The sequence below is a fragment of the Delphinus delphis genome, chromosome 3, assembly GCF_949987515.2.
Source record: "Delphinus delphis chromosome 3, mDelDel1.2, whole genome shotgun sequence".
NCBI lineage: Eukaryota > Metazoa > Chordata > Mammalia > Artiodactyla > Delphinidae > Delphinus > Delphinus delphis.
In genome coordinates, this window is record NC_082685.1 from 12,747,931 (window position 1) to 12,765,635 (window position 17,705).

A 17,705-nucleotide genomic window follows, 5' to 3' on the forward strand; every position below is an offset into this window, starting at 1 on the left:
GATGCCCTGCGAGACGCACTTGCGTCTCCCGCCCCTTTGACTCCCGTTTGAGTCTCCCATTGGCTCATCTCTAGGGATGAACGAGTAAACTACATTTCCCGGCGTGCCCCGCGGTGACTCCCTCCTTCCGGCCGACGTGTCTCTCAGTGGGAGTAGCGGGTGAGCGGCCAGCAATATGGCGCCTCCGGCTCCTTGCTCAGCCTCTGGAGGCTCCGGGGAGGTGGACGAGCTGTTCGACGTGAAGAATGCCTTCTACATTGGCAGCTACCAGCAGTGCATCAACGAGGCGCAGCGGGTGAAGGTGCGGCGGCTGCGGGGCTGGGGGACCTTGGGGGCGGAGGCGGAAGACACTTCCTGGTGGCTGCGGGTCGCGCTCTGGTTTCAAAAACCCTCCCTCTTCACCTCGCGCCGTTTCATCCCCGCGCCCCCACCACGCCGCCACATCTCTTCAGAGCGCGGTGAAGAATTATCCTTGTCCTATGACCAAACTCAAAGCAGTAACACTTTAACGATACTTCTCACTCTGAGCGCTCTCTCAGACTGAGCCTTGGGAGGCATTTGAGTAAGAGAGGGGTTCATACCGCTATAGTAATAATAACAATGGTAATGATACTACGCTACAGTAGTAATCATAAAGACAGCAACAACAATAATAGTTTCCATCTGTTGAGCACCCACACTGTGCCGCCATGCCCTCAATACCCGTGAAGTAGGGACTGTTGTTTATCCTCATTTTACAGGTGAGAAAAGGGAGGCTCAAGAGAGAAATGACTTCTCGCTCGTTACCCTGCCCCACTAACCAGGTTATTTCTCCCCAGACTTGCGCATGCATTCATTCACGCATTCCTTATTGAGCATCTGTATGGGCCAGGCAGGATATTAGTGCTGGGGTCAAAGCAGTGACAAAATAGACAAAACTCCCAGCTCTCTTGGAAGCCTCAGCTCCCAAGGGAGACAGACAGTAAACAAGTAAATAAACAAGATGTCAGGAGGTGGTGCGACGGAGAGTGGTGGGAGTGAGCCTGGCTGTTTGAGAGCTAGAAAATGTAGCCCTTCAAGGCAGGGCCCAGGCAACCAGGCGGTGAGTGGATGACAGGAGAGGGGGCAGCAGGGCCCACGAGCAGCACTATTTGAGGAGGCACATGGATGGTACTGTCACTTTGAGAGTGAGCCATTGGAGAATTTTTAAGAGCAGTGAACATGACAGGGTCTTTGCCAGCCCTCATGGTGTAGTGTCCTGAAGAGAGTAAACAAGTAACCAAGGAAGAGAATACATAGTTTTCAGTTTGAGTCCTCTAGGGGAGAGGGGAGATAAAAAAGTGCTGATCAGAAATGGGGGTGGGGGCTGCTTCACGTGGGAGTGGTCAGATCAGGGCTCTCTGACTGCCATTTTAACCTGTGACCAAACCTTGGGAAGGCTCTAACCCCATAAGTTGCTGCAAAGGCGCTGAGGCAACAGTGAGCTCCATGTAGTCAAGGCATGAGGGTGGTGCGGCAGGAGTGAGGTGAGCACAGTGGAGGAGATGAAGAAGGAGGTGGGCAGAGTGAGGGGCAGGGCCTGAAGGGCCACAGCAGGGGTTTGGATTTTATTCTGAAGGTGTGGGAGGCCATCGGAGCGCCACACAAGGGAGTTGCAGACATCTTCCCAGAGGCAGCCAGAGGGTTGGGAGGAATTTGGATTCTGAAGTAAGGAAGGCTTGCTTTCCCTTCTGGCCTTTGGCAGTGAACCCCATGTCCCTGAGTGTCATCTGCATAATGGGGAGTAAAACCTCAAACAGACTTCAGTAAGAGATTCGGAATCGTTGAAATAACATTTGCATGACTGTATTAGTTTTCCATTGCCACTGTGACAAATTACCAAACGACAGCTTAAGTCAGGCAGCACACGTTTATTATCTCGCAGCTTCTGTAAGTCAGAAGTCCAACACCGCTCTCACCAGGCTAAGATCAAGGTGTTGGCCCAGCTGTGTCCTTTTCTGGAGGTTCTGGGGAAGAAGCACCTTCCTAACTTGTTCAAGTTGCTACCTCTTGGCCAGGGACCACCCTTAGCTCCTGGAGGCTTCTGGATGCTTCTCTCCAGTCCTCAACCCCGCATATCACCCTTCCATCTCAGAACCAGCCACAGGGTTCTCACTTGGAGTCTCTCGAATTTCCCGTTCTTCATTTCTTTTGTCTAAAAGTCCTCTCCTTTTAAGGGTTTCCGTGATTAGACTGGATCCTCCCAGATAACCCAGCATAGTGTCTCCATTTTTAGGGTCCATAATCTTAATCACACCTGTGAAGTCCCTTTTGTGACGTAACGTAAGCTGTTCACAGGCCCCAGGGACTGGTATGGACATCTCTGGGGGACCTTGTCCGTTTGGCGCCATGGTTGTTACATGCCTCTTTGCTGAGGTAGTGTAGACCATGAGAAGATTGAGACAGACCTGGGCTCAGATTCTGTCTCTTCTGTGTTCTCTCTGCAGCCAGGGCTGAGTCACTGCACCTCTCTGAGCCTCACTTTCCCCTCCTGTCAAATGGGAACGATGACATTCGTCTCAGTAGGGTCCCTGTGAGGTTCAGCGTTATACTCATGATCCGCCGTCTGTCTTCTGTTGTGTGTCTGTTCTGCTTACATTACAGCAATGTGTTCTTTCCGTCTTATTGTGTCATAATATGCAAACTTTACCTCCCTGCTGAAGGAATCAGCATGACCTGCTGTATGCAGAGAGTGATGGAAAACAAAGGAAACCAGATCGGCACTCTTATTTATTTATTTACTTATTTATTGGCTGTGTTGGGTCTTCGTTGCGGTGCGCGGGCTTCTCATTGCGGTGGCTTCTCTTGTTGCAGAGCACGGGCTCTAGGCGCGCAGGCTTCAGTAGTTGTGGCTCACGGACTTAGTTGCTCTGCGGCATGTGGGATCTTCCCGGACCAGGGAGTGAACCCCATGTCCCCTGCGTTGGCAGGCGGATTTTTAATCCCCAGGGAAGTCCCAACAGTTTTTTTTTTGTTTTTTTTTTATATTTATCTTTGGCTGCGTTGGGTCTTCGTTGCTGCACACAAGCTTTCTCTAGTTGCGGCGAGCAGGGGCTACTCTTCGTTGTGGTGCGTGGGCTTCTCATTGTGGTGGCTTCTCTTGTTGAGGAGCACGGCTCTAAGTGCATGGGCTTCAGTAGTTGTGGCATGCGGGCTCTAGAGTGCAGGCTCAGTAGTTGTGGCTCACGGGCTCTAGAGCGCAGGCTCAGTAGTTGTGGCGCACGGGCTTAGTTGCTCCACAGCATGTGGGATCTTCCCGGACCAGAGCTCGAACCCATGTCCCCTGCATTGGCAGGCAGGTTCTTGACCACTGCGCCACCAGGGAAGCCCTCAGCAGTCACTCTTGCTGGAGGCACACTGCGGCCAAACCTCTGAGCTGGGGGAGCTACACCCTCTTTAGCAACGTGGTAAAGATGCACCGGCACCAAACCAAGAGATTCTACCTGACACATCCAGAAGAGTGGGAGTCCTGTCCCTGCTGAGCCATCTGACGTGATTTAATTCTGGTCCACAGGCCACCTAAACCTTCTTAGGCAGCCTGTACTGGGTTGAGTCGTGTCCCTGAAAAGATATGTTCACCCGGGACCTGTGAATGTGACTTATTTGGAAAAGAGTCTTTGCAGCTGTAATTCAGTGAAGGATCTCTAGACAAGATCAGCTGGGATAGACCCTAAATCCAATGACTGGTGTCCTTCTAAGAGAGAGGGTTGAGGCAGACAGAAAAGATGGAGGCAGAGGTGGGGGTGAGGCAGCCACAAGCCAGGGACTACCTGGAGCCACCAGAAGCTGGATGAGGCAAAGAAGGGTCCTCCCAGAGAGCCTGTGGAAGGCGCACAGCTCTGCCTGATCTCGGACTTCTGGCCTCCAGAACCATGAGAGAGTACGTTTCTGTTTCTTTAAGCACACCCCCCAGCCCAGCTGGTGGTTAGTTATAGCAGCCCCAGCAACCTCAGGCACCACCAGAGGTGGTGCCAGGTAGAACACCTGGTGTGTCTCAGTGCTGGCATCATGATGATGTTTGTTTCCCTACCTGTCAGACATTTCGCAAGTGCCCACAAGATGGCAGGCACTGCACAGGTGTTAGGGATGAAGCAGCTAAGAAAGCCTCCAGGAGCTGACTGTCGACTGTGGTCAGGGGACACTGATGGCCAGTAAGGGGAGGGAACGTGATCCTCCTTGCCAAACCCCATCACCGACTTCCCTTTACAGTACCCCTTGCTCTCAGGTCTGGCTGCACCTCTGAGCTGTTTGAAGGCAGTTTGAGGCCACCTCGGGGTTGGACGTCGTTGGTGGGCATAAGCTTCCTGGCTTTTCTGGTTTCTGAGCTCCCAGGTGATTCTGATGAGCTGTCAGGACTGGGGACCAGACCACTCACCTGGTGGCATGCATCACAGTCCCTGGTGTTCCCTGGTCTGTACATCTGTCCTTGTTCTTACACCTCCCAGAAGCTCTTCTCTCTTTGGCTGATTGAGAGGGTCCTGAGCGTCTGTGTGTGGGGTCTCGGTGACCCCTCTTGGCAGTCCTGCAGGGTCAGTGGTGGTGCCTGTTTTACAGAGGGGGCAGCTGAGGCTCAGAGTTGCCTCTGGGACCCTGGTCCCCCACAAGGCATCCCACTGTGTCCCTGCTTCAAAGATAGCAACAGCCAACATTTGTCTCTTTTTTTACTGAGGGTGGTATGGGGACCCCAGGTGGGTTGTCCTCACCAGTGACCACCTCTGAGGGTCATTTCAGAGTTACTCATATAGAGGACACCGTGTTCCAAATCATGGCCGGATCCCCAGCCTGGCCACCAAGGCCAGAGCAAGCTGCTGGAACCCCCAGGCAAAGTTGGCCTGAGTCTGGCTGGGGCCAGGAGCCAGGCTTCTTGTTCGCAGTCTCCCTTGGCCTGGGAGGAGGACACGTTCAGCGCCCTCGCCCCCTCAGGCTGGGAAGAAGGCCTGGGGACTGGGAGTCTGGTTCTCAGCCTCGGGGGAGAGCGGTCCTGGCGTGCTCCCACCGGCGGGGCTCCAGAACATTTGTCCCTGTGCTCTGGCAGCTGGACAGGCTGTTCATTCTCTCTGTGCTTTTCCTCAGGCCCTGTGGTTTAGAGGTTGTTGGAGTAGTGACTCCAAGGTGGCCGGGCCCCCTTCCCCCACGTCACTTTCCTCTCCCAGCCCCCAGGTGGCCTGTCCCAGCACCCGCGTGCCCTCTAGGCTGAGTTGCTCTGTGCCACCCCAGGTGCCACAGGGCCCACAGGAAGTCAGCCAGCACCCTGGGGCGTGGTCCAAAGCTGCTCTCCCGAGGAAGGGTCCCTCGCTTGCCCGTAGCCTCGTGGGGGCCTCCCTCGCAGTCCCACAGTGAACCCTGTAGGAGGTCACCTCACACCTGCTTCTGGGTTCTGTGTGGTGGCTGGGCTGAGGGAGTGTGGCCCATGGGCCTCGTCCCCGAGTATAGGGCGGTCCCCAAGGTCTCACCCAGCCTGGCTAGACCCAGACATCGCTATGCTGGGGCAGCCAAGCTGAGCTCTCCCAGAAAGGTCCTCCGAGTGAGGCAGACCTTCACCTCTCCTGTTTGTCACGTTTAAAGAACGTTTTGAAACAAAAGCAGGACAGGAACAAGAGGCATGGAAGTATTCATTACAGAAAGTAAGTCCCTTTCGCACGTCTCCCGCTGGGTCCCATCCCTTCTCCAGTATCCACCATTCATGTCCGGATAGGAATCCTCCCAGGCCTGTTTGCTAGGCTTGTACAAACTTGGGCATCAGGGCATTCCCATACCTACCCCCACCCCCACCCCTTGCTGTCCTCGGACCACCCATACTGTTGAGCAGCTTCTGTTTCGATCCACTGCAGCCTGGGGTCCTTCCGCCTTGACACAAGCAGCTACATGTCCAGTGGTCAGAAGCGTGGGCTCTGCCCTGGCCCCTGCTGTGTGGCTGGAGCAGTTTCAGCACTTTTGGTGCCCCCATCCCTCACCTGAATGGATGGGGGTGACGGTCGAACCTCCTTTCCCAGGGAGATGTCAGGGTGGCACAGAATGAGGTGCCCAGCACACCGCATGCCCTCAGTGGAGGCTGCTCTCCTGCTGCCTAAGGTCATAGGCAGTTGAGAGCCAGGGCCGGGACTAGGACCCAGACTCCACTGAGAAAGCTGCCCACTTGTGGCCTCTGAGGGCCTGTTGGGCACGTAGCCCCCAAGAGTTCTGACCTGCTTTTCCACAGCCGTCAAGCCTGGAGAGAGATGTGGAAAGGGATGTCTTCCTGTACAGAGCGTACCTGGCACAGGTGAGTGTGGGCCCTTGACCATGACTGCCAACACCCTGGGGAAGGAGAGTAAGGAACAGAGTGTCGGCAGGGGCGGGGACCACGAGCAGCTGGTGTGGCCACCATAAGAAGGTGGCAGTGTCCCTGAGGCCCTGGAGCACCAGGCCAGAGGGCCAATGTTGAGATTTCTTGCTTTTCTTTTTATACTTAATCGATAGATTTCACTTGTTCAGTACAGTTCTGGGTTTACAGAATAACTGAGCAGATGGCAAAGAGAATTCCAAATGCCCACCCCCCACACGGGCATTTTCTCTTATTAACATTTCGGGTTGCAGGGTGCTTTTGTTACAATCAATGCAGTGATATTGATACTGTTACTAGCCAAAACCCACAGTTTAGACACTAGGTTTTTTTCTTTCTTTTATTTGGGGTATAATTGATTTATAATGTTGTGTTAGTTTCAGGTGTACAGCAAAGTGAATATGTTATACAAATACATATATCCACTTTTTTTTTTGGATTCTTTTCCCATATAGGCCATTACAGAGTACTGAGTAGAGTTCCCTGTGTTGTACAGTAGGTCCTTATTAGTTATCTATTTTGTATACAGTAGCATGTATGTGTCAATCCCAATCTTCCAATTTATCCCTCCTCCCAGACCCCTTACCCAACCCTGGTAACCATAAGTTTATTTTCTACATCTGTAATTCTACTTCAGTTTTGTAGGTAAGTTCATTTGTAGTCTTTTTTTAGATTCCACATATAAGCGATATCTTACGATATTTTTCTTTTTCTGACTGACTTCACTCAGTTTGAGAATCTCTAAGGCCATTCACGTTGCTGCAAATGGCATTATTTTGTTCTTTTTTATGGCTGAGTAGTATTCCATTGTATATATGTACCACGTCTTCTTTATCCATTCCTTTGTTGATGGACATTTAGGTTGCTTCCACAGACACTAGGGTTTTTAAAAAGCAGCATTACCCTGATAATGCAGTAAGACTGCATTGTTCTGTTCTAAAAACAATCTGGACTCTGCAGACAGGATTGAATTGTGCCCCGCCCTGTTCCCACCCCAGACCCACCAGCCTCCCGCCAACCTCGTCCCACAGCCACAGCCATAGAGTGCTCTGTTGTGGGTACATGGCTCCACAGATGCCCCCACCTCACATCAGGCCTCGGGTGGCTTCCCAGGTCTGTTTGCATCTTTCCCTCTATGGAGGGTTCTGGAGCCTGATGGAACTTCCACCTTGTGGACCAAGCCCCCCTCACCACCCTCCCCCCACCAACCTCCAGGGTGAAGCTGGGGCCCAGACAGTGTGTGTGGTCCCCAGCAGAGTAGGGTGCCCCGGTGCGCCCCAGAATCTCCTTGGATGTGTTCATATATTCGTGTGTGTATATATATCTTTAAAAGATGAATACACGTCACTGGCAACGAAAATACTGAAACTACCTAGAAAGAAAGATAGTGGAAAATGGGTCCCTGATTGCAGTTCCCCTCCCTGCAGTGACCTCCCTGCTGGGTGTCTGTCGGTGGGGTGCATGTTCTGCTCAATAGAAGCCAGTGCCCAGACCCCCTGCCCCTGGTGACACCACCGCACCCCACCCCCAGAGCTGGCGGGGCCCTCACCCCGTCACTTCACCACCAGGGGCTGAACAGTGAGCTGCCAGGGTCTCCAGCTAGAGCAGTGGGCAGCGTGGCACGACTAACGAGTGATGCTGTGCTGGCTTCCACAGCGCACTCCAGCGGGGATGGCACCCGTGGGCTGAGGGGGTCCCTGGGAGTGGTGGGCACCGGCCGCTGGTATTGGGGCTCCACCAGGGCAGTGCTAGAGCCAAGAAGCCCTTGTATGTTCCTGGGGTCTGAGAACACATAAACCCCACGGGGAGTTCGGGCGGAGCTGACAGCCTGCTTGTCTTGCCCACAGAGGAAGTACGGCGTGGTCCTGGATGAGATCAAGCCCTCCTCGGCCCCAGAGCTCCAGGCCGTGCGCATGTTTGCTGAGTACCTGGCTAGCGACAGCCGGCGGTGAGGTTGGGTGGGGGGCAGGCCTGGGGCACGGTGGATGGGCCTCGGTGGGCAGAGGATGTCTAGTTGGCATCCCTCCTCTGCCCTCTCACCTCTCTGAGCTTCAATTTCCCTCACTTGCTCAGTGGGAGGCTGTGATGGACCCTGCTTCAAAGGGGACGGGGGGCTGGGGATCAGAGATGAGGACTTGTGTACAGATACCTAGGGACTGTGAGGGCCTCATTCTTGCCAGGAGGACCTCCCCTGGTACATAAGGGTGGGGACCCTGCAGCCAGTCTTCCAGCCATTGCTGCTCACCCACTGTGCAGGGGAGGGAATGGCAGCCACACCACACATCGTTCATCTCCGCCCAGATGGAGGGTGGGAGGGGACAGCAAGTCTTCACCCTGAGCTGGGTGTGTCCACCTGTGCCACAGACCAGCAGTCATCAAACTCCCTCAGGCGATGGCCAGGAGAGGTGGGGTGGTCCGGGCTATGGGGACCTGGAAGTGCTGAGCATCCCAGGACCAGGCCCGCCTGTTACCTGCTACTCCGTTGGGGTCTGAGACAGCTCACAGTCCAGCCCTGCTGGCCTCAGCTGGTTCCTGCACAGGCAGGTGCATGGGCTGTTCCTTGCTGGCTGGGATGCTCGCCCAGGTGCACGTGAACTCGGCCTCTGCAGGTGCACCTGTGCGTGGAGCACCAGCCTGACGCAGCAGGCCCCGTGGCCCCTCTGCACCTCGGTTTCCCCCGCCCCTCGGAATGGGCTGGTCTTGAGGCCCCCTGGGATTTCGGAGGTAAAACACTCCCCAGAGGGCGGCTGGGATGGAAGGCTGGGGCAGCACAGCCCACGACAGGGAGCCACTCTCTTCTGTGAGCCGATTCCCGCCTACCTGTCCCAGCCTCAGGACCCTTCCACCACCCAGGCCGCCCCTCACAGCACTGTGACGCCTCACAGAGGGGCCCTCCCCCCGATCTCTGCCCTGTGGAACTTAATAGACCAGGATGTGGTCATGACCTTGTTGACAGTACGCTTTCCTCGGAGGCTGTGCCGCCATCTGTGAGTCCCAAGTGTGGGTACGACTGTCTTCTGTGACCCCCACCTCTGCTCCTTCCTCGTGGAGGGCAGCGCCCTGTGCTCCACCTTCTGTGATCAGGCTCCTTCGTCCACAGACACTTGAAGGATTTACTCAGAGAGGCTTAAGCCGTGGCAGCTGAATGGGGACTCCCAAAAGACATGTCCATGTCCTGACCCCCAGAACCTGTGAACCTGACCTCATTGGAAATGGGGGTTTTTGCAGATGTAAGTGGTTAAGGATCTTGAGATCATCTTGAATATGAGGTGGGCCCTAAATCCGGTGACTGGTATCTTCATAAGAGATGGAAGAGAAGACACAGATGCGGAGGCTGCATGAAGATGGAGGCAGAGATTGGGGTGAAAGAGACACAAGCCAAGGACTGCTGCAGCTCCAGGAGAAAGGACCAGGACCGATCTTCCCTTGGAGGAAGGAACCAATCCCGCCAGCACTTTGATTTTAGACTGCTGGCCTCCAGAACTGGGAGAGAATAAACCCCTGTTGTTTTGATCCCCTGCCTGGTTTGTGGGCTCTGTGACAGCAACCCCAGGACACTAAGACAGGCAGCCTCCTGAGGCCATCCCTTCACCCTCTCTGTGCACGTCTGTAGCTGGGGTGACAAACCCCATTCTCCTTTCGGAAGGGGAAGGAGCCCCAGGGCTGCTGTGAGCACTACAGAAAAGAACCCGCAGGAAGCCCACGGCGTGGAGCAGGCGCTCGGGAAAGCAGAGCGGCTCTTGGTGCATCCATCCTGGCAGTACAAACCACCCCATACAAACTGCCCAGCGAGCAGGTGGTGGAGAAAGTGCTGGAGCCCGCAAGGGTAACCACAACGTGTTCCAGGACCAACGTACAGTACTGAGGTTACAAGGACAAGAGCAGGCACCGTGTTCACAGCCTGTGTGCCAGGAGCCAGGCAGGAAGCTTTGGGACGTGGCCTTGGGGCTCCTCACGCCAACCCTGTGTGATCCCCGTGCACAGCCCTTCTGTGCAGAGCGGGGAAGAGACTCAGATTTGAAGTCATTTGTCCGTCAGGCACTCTCTGGTGGGCGCAGAGGGAGTAATAGGCACATCCCTGCCCTCCAGGGGCTCTCAGGTACACAGGCACTTGGCCACCAGCCCCCAGCAACCCGCATGAAACGTATGCGCTTGTGTGTCCCAAGCCAGAGCATTTGTCCAGCAGTGACACAGGGCCGGGCCCTTGCCTCCCTTCTCTCATTAACCGCTTAGCAGCCCTTTGAAACAAGGAGTTGCAGCTCCTCGTTTCAGTTAAGCAGACCGAGACTCTGGTGTCCTGTGGCGGGTGAGGGCGCCCGGCTGGTCCTCGGGCAAGCCTGAACTCCAGCCTGCTGCCGGCTCCCAGCCCCCAGTCGCGCATGACGTCCACTTGCCGGGAGCAGCCTGCACACCAAGCTCGGGAACCGGGGGCAGCCACCCTGTCAGTGGGGTGTCGTCCTGCACAGCCGCCCTCAGGACCCAGGCCTGACGCTGGCCGAGGTAGATCAGGACCCTCTGCTGAGACCACTGGCCTCCTCGGGAAGTTGGTGACGTCGCCAGTGTGAGGTTTACCTGTGTGGCCTCATGTCCCTGTGGAGGTGTCCCCATTGAGCTAGCCTGTCCCTGTGCATGTGGGGCGGCGTGGACACCTCAGCCCCCGAGCACTGAGGGCCAGTGGAGCTCGAGACCTGGATGGTCGTTTATGCTGCTTCGTGGGCAGAGCCAGGCATGGCCCTTCCTGCCCCACACGCCCCATTGGGCCTGGAGCACCCAACCCCGCTTCTCCTGGCCTTGGTTTCCGTGTTTATGTGAGGGGTGAGGAGTGCCTGGTGGGGAGGTGGCAAGAGTGGCACCTAGTGGGGCCTGGCAGAGACAGCTGGGCCTATCCTGCCCTCCGCTGCTTTGTGCCCCAGGGGGCCTGACTCACCCTCTCAGGGCCGGTCGGAGAGGCCGCCTCCCGCCCCTGCCTCGGGCTCTGAGCAGCTGCATCTCGCAGGGATGGGATCGTGGCCGAGCTGGACCGGGAGATGAGCCGGACCGTGGACGTGACCAACACCACCTTCCTGCTCATGGCTGCCTCCATCTACTTCCACAACCAGAACCCAGATGCAGCCTTGCGCACCCTGCATCAAGGGGATAGCCTGGAGTGGTGAGTGGCTGTCCTGCACTGGGGGAACGGCCAGCGTGAGTGGCTCCTCTGGTGTCCAGGCAGCTCAGGGCCTCATCAGCCATCGTCATAGGAACGGCAAGGGGGGCTGCTCTGAAAGAGAGGGGCTGGGATGGGGCACGGGCCTCCCATTTAGGCTGCAGCTCTTGTTCTCCGTCCAGGAGACACACTTTTCCGCATGGCTGGGCCATTGCTCTGAGGACACATCACCCGGGGCTGAAAACCCTCTGTTCCCAGGAGCAGAGCAGAAAGCACCTTTGTCTCTGCCTGAGATTTCTGCACCCTCCCTTCTCCCATGAAGCCTTGTGTTTCTCTGCCTTGGGCCCTGGATTTCCATGTCCTCCCTGGGCCCCACGGACCCTCCTCTGAGACCGGCCCTCAGGGCACTCCGGGCCTGGGCACTGGAGCGCCCTGCAGCCTGCTGTCGGCTCCACCCCCACCCCAGGAGGTGGCTCTGGGCTGTGCTGTGTCCGGCTCCCTGCAGCCAGGACTCCAGCCCTGCAGGGTGCAGCCATTCTCCCCTATGAGCGCTCTGGTTTCTGCCTTCCCTTGGTTAGTTGGTCACCACGTGTTCCTTCATATCCGTTTATGTCCCACCCAATCCAGAGAAGGGTTTGCAATAGGCATGTTACACAGCTGGTGAGGCAGTGCACCCCACGAATGTTTCTCATGCTTCTCCTCGGGCTGGTCTGGGTGCTGGGTCACGTTCTGGCGGGAAAACTCGGGAACAAGTGGCCACATCAGTGATCGGTGGTCACAGCTGTCTGGGCTCGAGGCGAGGGGCTGTGGGTGTGGGTGCTGAAAGCATGGAGCAGGTGTTCCCCTGCAGCACTTCATCTGGGACTCTGGAAAGGAGACGGGGGTGCAGATGGGATGGCCAGCCACGGGGCGGGCAGGGAGCGGGCCACAGGCCTGGGGACCCCGTGGGAGCTCCCGGCCCAAGCACACTCAGCAGAGACAGGTGGGAGTGCAGGGCCTGGGAAGCGATGGGGTGCTCAGCCCAGCGAGCAGCGCCCAGGTCTGAGTTCGGCCCAGCTGGGCTGACAGTCAGCCTCAGTGTTCCCCTCTGTAAGGCGGGGCTGGTGGCCTGAGCACTCAAGGGGAGGTTTCTGGAAGGTGGTGCTTACACAGAGTGAGCCCCTGGTGGAGGATAAAGTGGGGTGGGAGTTCACTGACTGCCCGCCCTTTCCACAGCATGGCCATGACGGTGCAGATCCTGCTGAAGCTAGACCGCCTGGACCTCGCCCGGTAAGCCCCTCCCCACCGGGGCTGCTGGGCTGTGGCCTGTGCATGGAGGGGGGGGTATCTTAGCAACGGCCAGGCCATGTTGGGACCCTGTGTTCTCCAGCAGCCAGGCCGCTGTCTTCAAGGGTGCACGTGGCATGGGGACCACCCAGAGCCCTCCCCCTGGCTCTGATTATCAGTGACACGAGTGTTTCTCCATTTATTTCATTCTAGTCCATTGGGGTGACTGCACTATTGTTTACCTTCTCGTCTCTGCAGGGTGTTGCCTGGGACAAGGGGCGTCACTGTCTGTGCCTCAGTTTCCTTCTGTGAGGCAGGCAGTGGGGCCCATCTTGCAGGGTTGGGGTGGGCTTTGCAAGCACGCAGAGGCATGTGCAGCCGTGGATGGGGGGTGGCCAGGCCGGGGCCTGAGGTCCTGGGGCCTCGTGAGCAAGGAACTCGGGCTGGGGTGGGGCACAGTGACTGGCCACTCAGCTACCGGGCACCTCCTGCCTCTCTCTTCTGCCCCCAGGAAGGAGCTGAAGAAAATGCAGGACCAGGACGAGGACGCCACCCTCACCCAGCTGGCCACCGCCTGGGTCAGCCTGGCTGTGGTGAGTACCCGGCTTGTGTGCGGGCATGAGAGACAGGAGTATCCGGGAGCCAGGAGGTGGCGGCGACCCCCTGTGTGCAGCGCTGGCTGCTCCTGTGGGGAGGGTGCAGGTGGGGTTCCACAGACGCGCTGGACCTCCTGCTTTCTTGGGGGCTAGTCCCCTGGAGGAGCCCCAGCACGTTTTCCCCCTCTCTCGGGCTTGACCCCTTCTGGCTCCTTGCAGCCGAGAGGCTTGGCCAGAGCCAGAGTGAACAAACTGGGGGTTTATGGAACCGGACTCGGCGTACCTCTGCCTGCACGTACCCGCTCCCGCCCCCTAGCCCGGGTGCACGGAGCCAGCCAGCTGGCAGCGCACCCTCCTCTGGGGTCTGGCCCTGCTCTTGGCTGCTGTCAGCTTGCTCTCTGGGCTCCCAGCACAGGGTTGGTGCCCGTATCCCCCTCACGCTTTCCCCCCTGGAGCCAGCCCCCCACCCCCCCGTGCCTGGGCACCCCTCTCCTGGCAGCAGGCCCCATTTCTGGATTTGGACATTTGGCTCCCTTTCTCTGAGTCGCTCCTTTGTACGGGCCTTTTAAATGGTGCTCCTCGTATGTGTGCATCTGCACATCCTTTTGCGGGGCTGAGGCCTCACCCCACAGTATCCATTCAGTTTATTGGGACAAACCCGAACAGCTCTCTCCCATAGCCTAGCAGTCTTTCACAAGCACATCTTGGTCTCAGGTTCCCCTGCAGGTGTGGCGCTGTGTCTTTACCAGGCGGACAGAACCTTCTTATTCTGAATTCAGGCGGTCGGGGTCACGGCTGCTGGAGCAGAGGCCACCCCGATGGGCCATGTGTCCCAGTGGTCCCAGCTCAGACCTTGACCCAGCTGCCCATGCACTGATTCTCCCTCTTGAAGCCGAGGCTTTCGAGTCTATAAATATAGGGCTTGGGGAGCCGGGTTTGAGGGGGTCTGCGTACCGCTTCGGCCCCTTCACAGCACTAGCTGCACAAGGGTCTCTTCGGGGAAGGGGGCGGTGTCCAAAGACTGCCTGCTGTGGGCCGGCTGCACTGGGATTGTCTCCACAAAGTGCTGGGATCCCTCCAGGAGGGAGCAGGCAGGGTAGGGCCGGGCAGCAGGGTGACAAAGCGGTGATGCCAACTGTCCCCGCAGGGTGGTGAGAAGCTGCAGGACGCCTACTACATCTTCCAGGAGATGGCTGACAAGTGTTCGTCCACCCTGCTGCTGCTCAGTGGGCAGGCAGCCTGCCACATGGCCCAGGGCCGGTGGGAGGCCGCGGAGGGCGTGCTGCAGGAGGCTCTGGACAAGGTATGGGCAGGCGCAGCCCCAGCCCAGAAACAGGTGTACCACAGACCCCATGGCCTGCCTTGTGGCCATGTGGGGATTTTAATGCCATATCAGTTAAAACTCAGGATTGCAAGCTACAATCCTGATTCTAACTTCTCTTGGAAATGCGAGGATCCCGTCAGCCTGGGCCCCCGTCGGCCTGAGCTGAGCAGACCCACGCTCTGTCTCCTCTTCACTGACACCTTGGCTACCTGGCCAGGGGCCTTTCGTGGTGATCCCTCACCTGGGTCTGTGCTTGGGAGAGACAGCTCCCGTTTGCTGCCGAGGGGAGAGCAGGCTGCCGACGGGATGTGTCACCTCTGCCCATCCTTGTCGAGCAGAGGGCCTGGAGCGCTGCACTCAGGGCTGCCGCAGTTGTCTTCTCACGGCTGCCATCTGAAACGTTGTTTGATATAATGAGACACTGACACCAGTGGGAAGCTTTCTCCATGCTCATCTCTGCGAGGGGCCGAGCTATCGTCAGGTTGTTGGCCGAGTGGGGCCAGGCTGAGGGGAGTCAGTCGGGTGCTCCTGCTGGCTGGTGTCGTCAGGGTGCCCGTGTGGAGTTGCCTCGCCTACCAGAGCGCCCCGTGCTGGTGGGGAGAATGCGGGTCTCTGCAAAGAAGGGCAGCATGGGGTGGAGCCAAATCTGTGCAGGAGGCTTGGGTCCCTGCAGCCCCTCGAGCCTGTGGCGCCCTGCATCCTGAGCGGCATGTCCCTGCCTTGCCCCAGCCAGGGGCTCTGGCTGGGGTTCCTGGCCAAGGCAGCGGCCGAGCTGATTCCCAGAGTTCCCTGTGCCTCAGAGCCCAATATGGGCGGGTGGGGTGAGGTCACCCCCTTGGAGTTTCTGGTAATTTCCCGCAGCTTCCTGCCAATGCCCCTGGGGAGCAGGCAGGGCAGGAGGGGTCTGTCCCACGGTCTCAGGCTTCATTGCAGCAGGAGGAGCAGCTAGCTGGGCTGTGATAGGTTGAGGCCGCCTTGGTCTGGACTCCATTACTTTGAGATTTGTGATAAAAACGCCCCTCCCAAATTGCGACAAGCAAGGGGGCTCTGTGTCAGACTGGTCTGCACGTGAAGCAACACGCTCACTGGGAAAGCAGCCGGTGTGGGGAGGCAGAAGGGAGGGCCCTGAGGTCACTGTCTTGTGGAGCGGCCAGTGGTGGGGGCGTGCTGGGTCTTGCAATCCCAGCCCTGCTTGAGATGGGGGCCTGGAGGAGCTGACCCTGCCTGTCTGGTGTCCCCTTGTGTTGCCAGGACAGCGGCCACCCTGAGACCCTGATCAACCTCATCGTCCTGTCCCAGCACCTGGGCAAGCCTCCCGAGGTAGGACCCTCCCCACCCTCAGCCAGGTGCAGAGTGTTTTCCGGCCCTCACGGTGCCAGCCTGGGGTGGGCAGGGGTCTCTGGTGTGGCCCCGGCTCTAGAGGGAGCTTGGGGCCTCAGGGTCTGACCTTCAAGATTGGCCTGGCCTTGGGGCAAAAACCTGTTCCCCACGAGTGGGTGCAGCTGAGATCGGCCCCGGGAAGCTGGCATTGCAAGTACTCTCCCAGGGTCCCCATCCTGGTCGGGGCTGCAGGTCAGCTGCTCTGTGGGTCCTACAGACAAGTGGGCTGAGGCTCAGGGCTCCCAGGCTGGGACTCAGCCTGTGCCACCTCAGGATTGGGGGCGGACACCAGGACAGAGAAACAGGGCTCCGGGGAGCAATCCTGCTGAGCCTACCTGGTCTGAGGGCGGGGAGGAGGACGCTGGGGCACTGCCCCATTCAGGTGTCTTGCCCAGCCGGCCAGGGGCCTGCCTCAGGGCTTCATGATGGTCTGTCACCAGTTTCTCGAAGAAGAGCCCCCCAGACAGCCTCAGGGCTGGGGTGGTGCAGGACAGATAGGACCACTCTCCCACTCACCGCAGAGACATCCCCAGACTATCAGTTTTGGAGAAACAGAGCCAGACAGACGCCCCTAGCCCCACATGGTCAGGGCTGAGCCTGGCGGGTAGGGCAAGGCTGGGAGCGAGGGCCCACCTCTGAGGTGTCGCCATACGACGTGCCCAGAACAAATCCATCTCCTTTCCCAGCCCCGTGCTCCCTGACCTGCCTTCCACTCCTGGCCTCCTGCCTCTCCCAGGGCCTGGGTCCCTGCCCAGCCCGCATCCCTGAACCTGGTGCATGCTTCGCGCATGTACCAAGTGCAGGCTCTGTGCCAGGTGGTGCTCCCCACCCGCCAGGGTCCTCTCGAATTCAGCATGGTTCCGGGGCGGCAGGTTGTGATGGAGAAAATGTGGGGAAGCCAGGGCTCTTGCCTGGGTCTGGCCAGGTGGCCCTTGTTTCACCCCACTCCCTACCCTGCAGGTCAGAGCCACCATGGAGTCCCCATATTTAGCTAACCTTGCCTCCCCCACAGGTGACAAACCGCTACCTGTCCCAGCTGAAGGACGCCCACAGGTCCCACCCCTTCATCAAGGAGTACCAGGCCAAGGTGAGCTTGTGCAGGCGGCCCGTCTCTGAGCCCTAGACCCCCGAGGCTCTGCCAGGCAAAGCGCAGAACTTGGGGCCTGGCTCACAAGTTCTCGCCTTTCTCTGCCCACCCCCATCCCCCTTCCCCGCCCCCTATTCACGTTGAAGGAAAACGACTTTGACCGGCTGGTGCTGCACTACGCCCCCAGCGCCTGAGACCGGCCCCAGACGCGTTTCTGGAGCTGTGGGGATACAAGGCCAGGGCTGTGCTGCCCTCTCCAGCGGGCACTTGCCGTTTGGCCAGAAGCAGAGGCTGGAAGCCCAGTCCAGCCCCCCCTTTTGTCAATAAATGTCTCCACTCCAGGTATCCCCACTGGATCCATGTTTGCTCTAGCCATTTTGAGGGAAGCATGTGGGAACCAAGGCTCAGATGGGAGGGGCCTGGGCACCATCACCCAGGGCCGTTGCTGGGAGGGGGCCCCGGTGACCAGGGTCTGTGAGCAGCAGCTGTACAGACTCCCCTGCCCTCAAACAGCCACCTCATGTTGCTGAGCTGCAGGCGGCACAGCCATGTCCCCCAAGCCCAGT

General features: G+C 58.1%; 1 protein-coding gene across 1 annotated transcript; it reads left to right on the top strand.

The window, feature by feature from the left end:
* The first annotated feature begins 141 nt into the window (after positions 1-141).
* Positions 142-17,480, top strand: COPE (COPI coat complex subunit epsilon). Its single transcript, XM_060008007.1, has 10 exons — positions 142-301; positions 6,218-6,280; positions 8,188-8,288; positions 11,337-11,489; positions 12,702-12,755; positions 13,264-13,345; positions 14,496-14,651; positions 15,924-15,992; positions 17,065-17,139; positions 17,286-17,480. Exons 1-10 carry the CDS (start codon positions 176-178, stop codon positions 17,331-17,333), a joined length of 927 nt encoding a protein of 308 aa, XP_059863990.1. The 5' UTR covers positions 142-175; the 3' UTR covers positions 17,334-17,480.
* Positions 17,481-17,705: the final 225 nt, after the last annotated feature.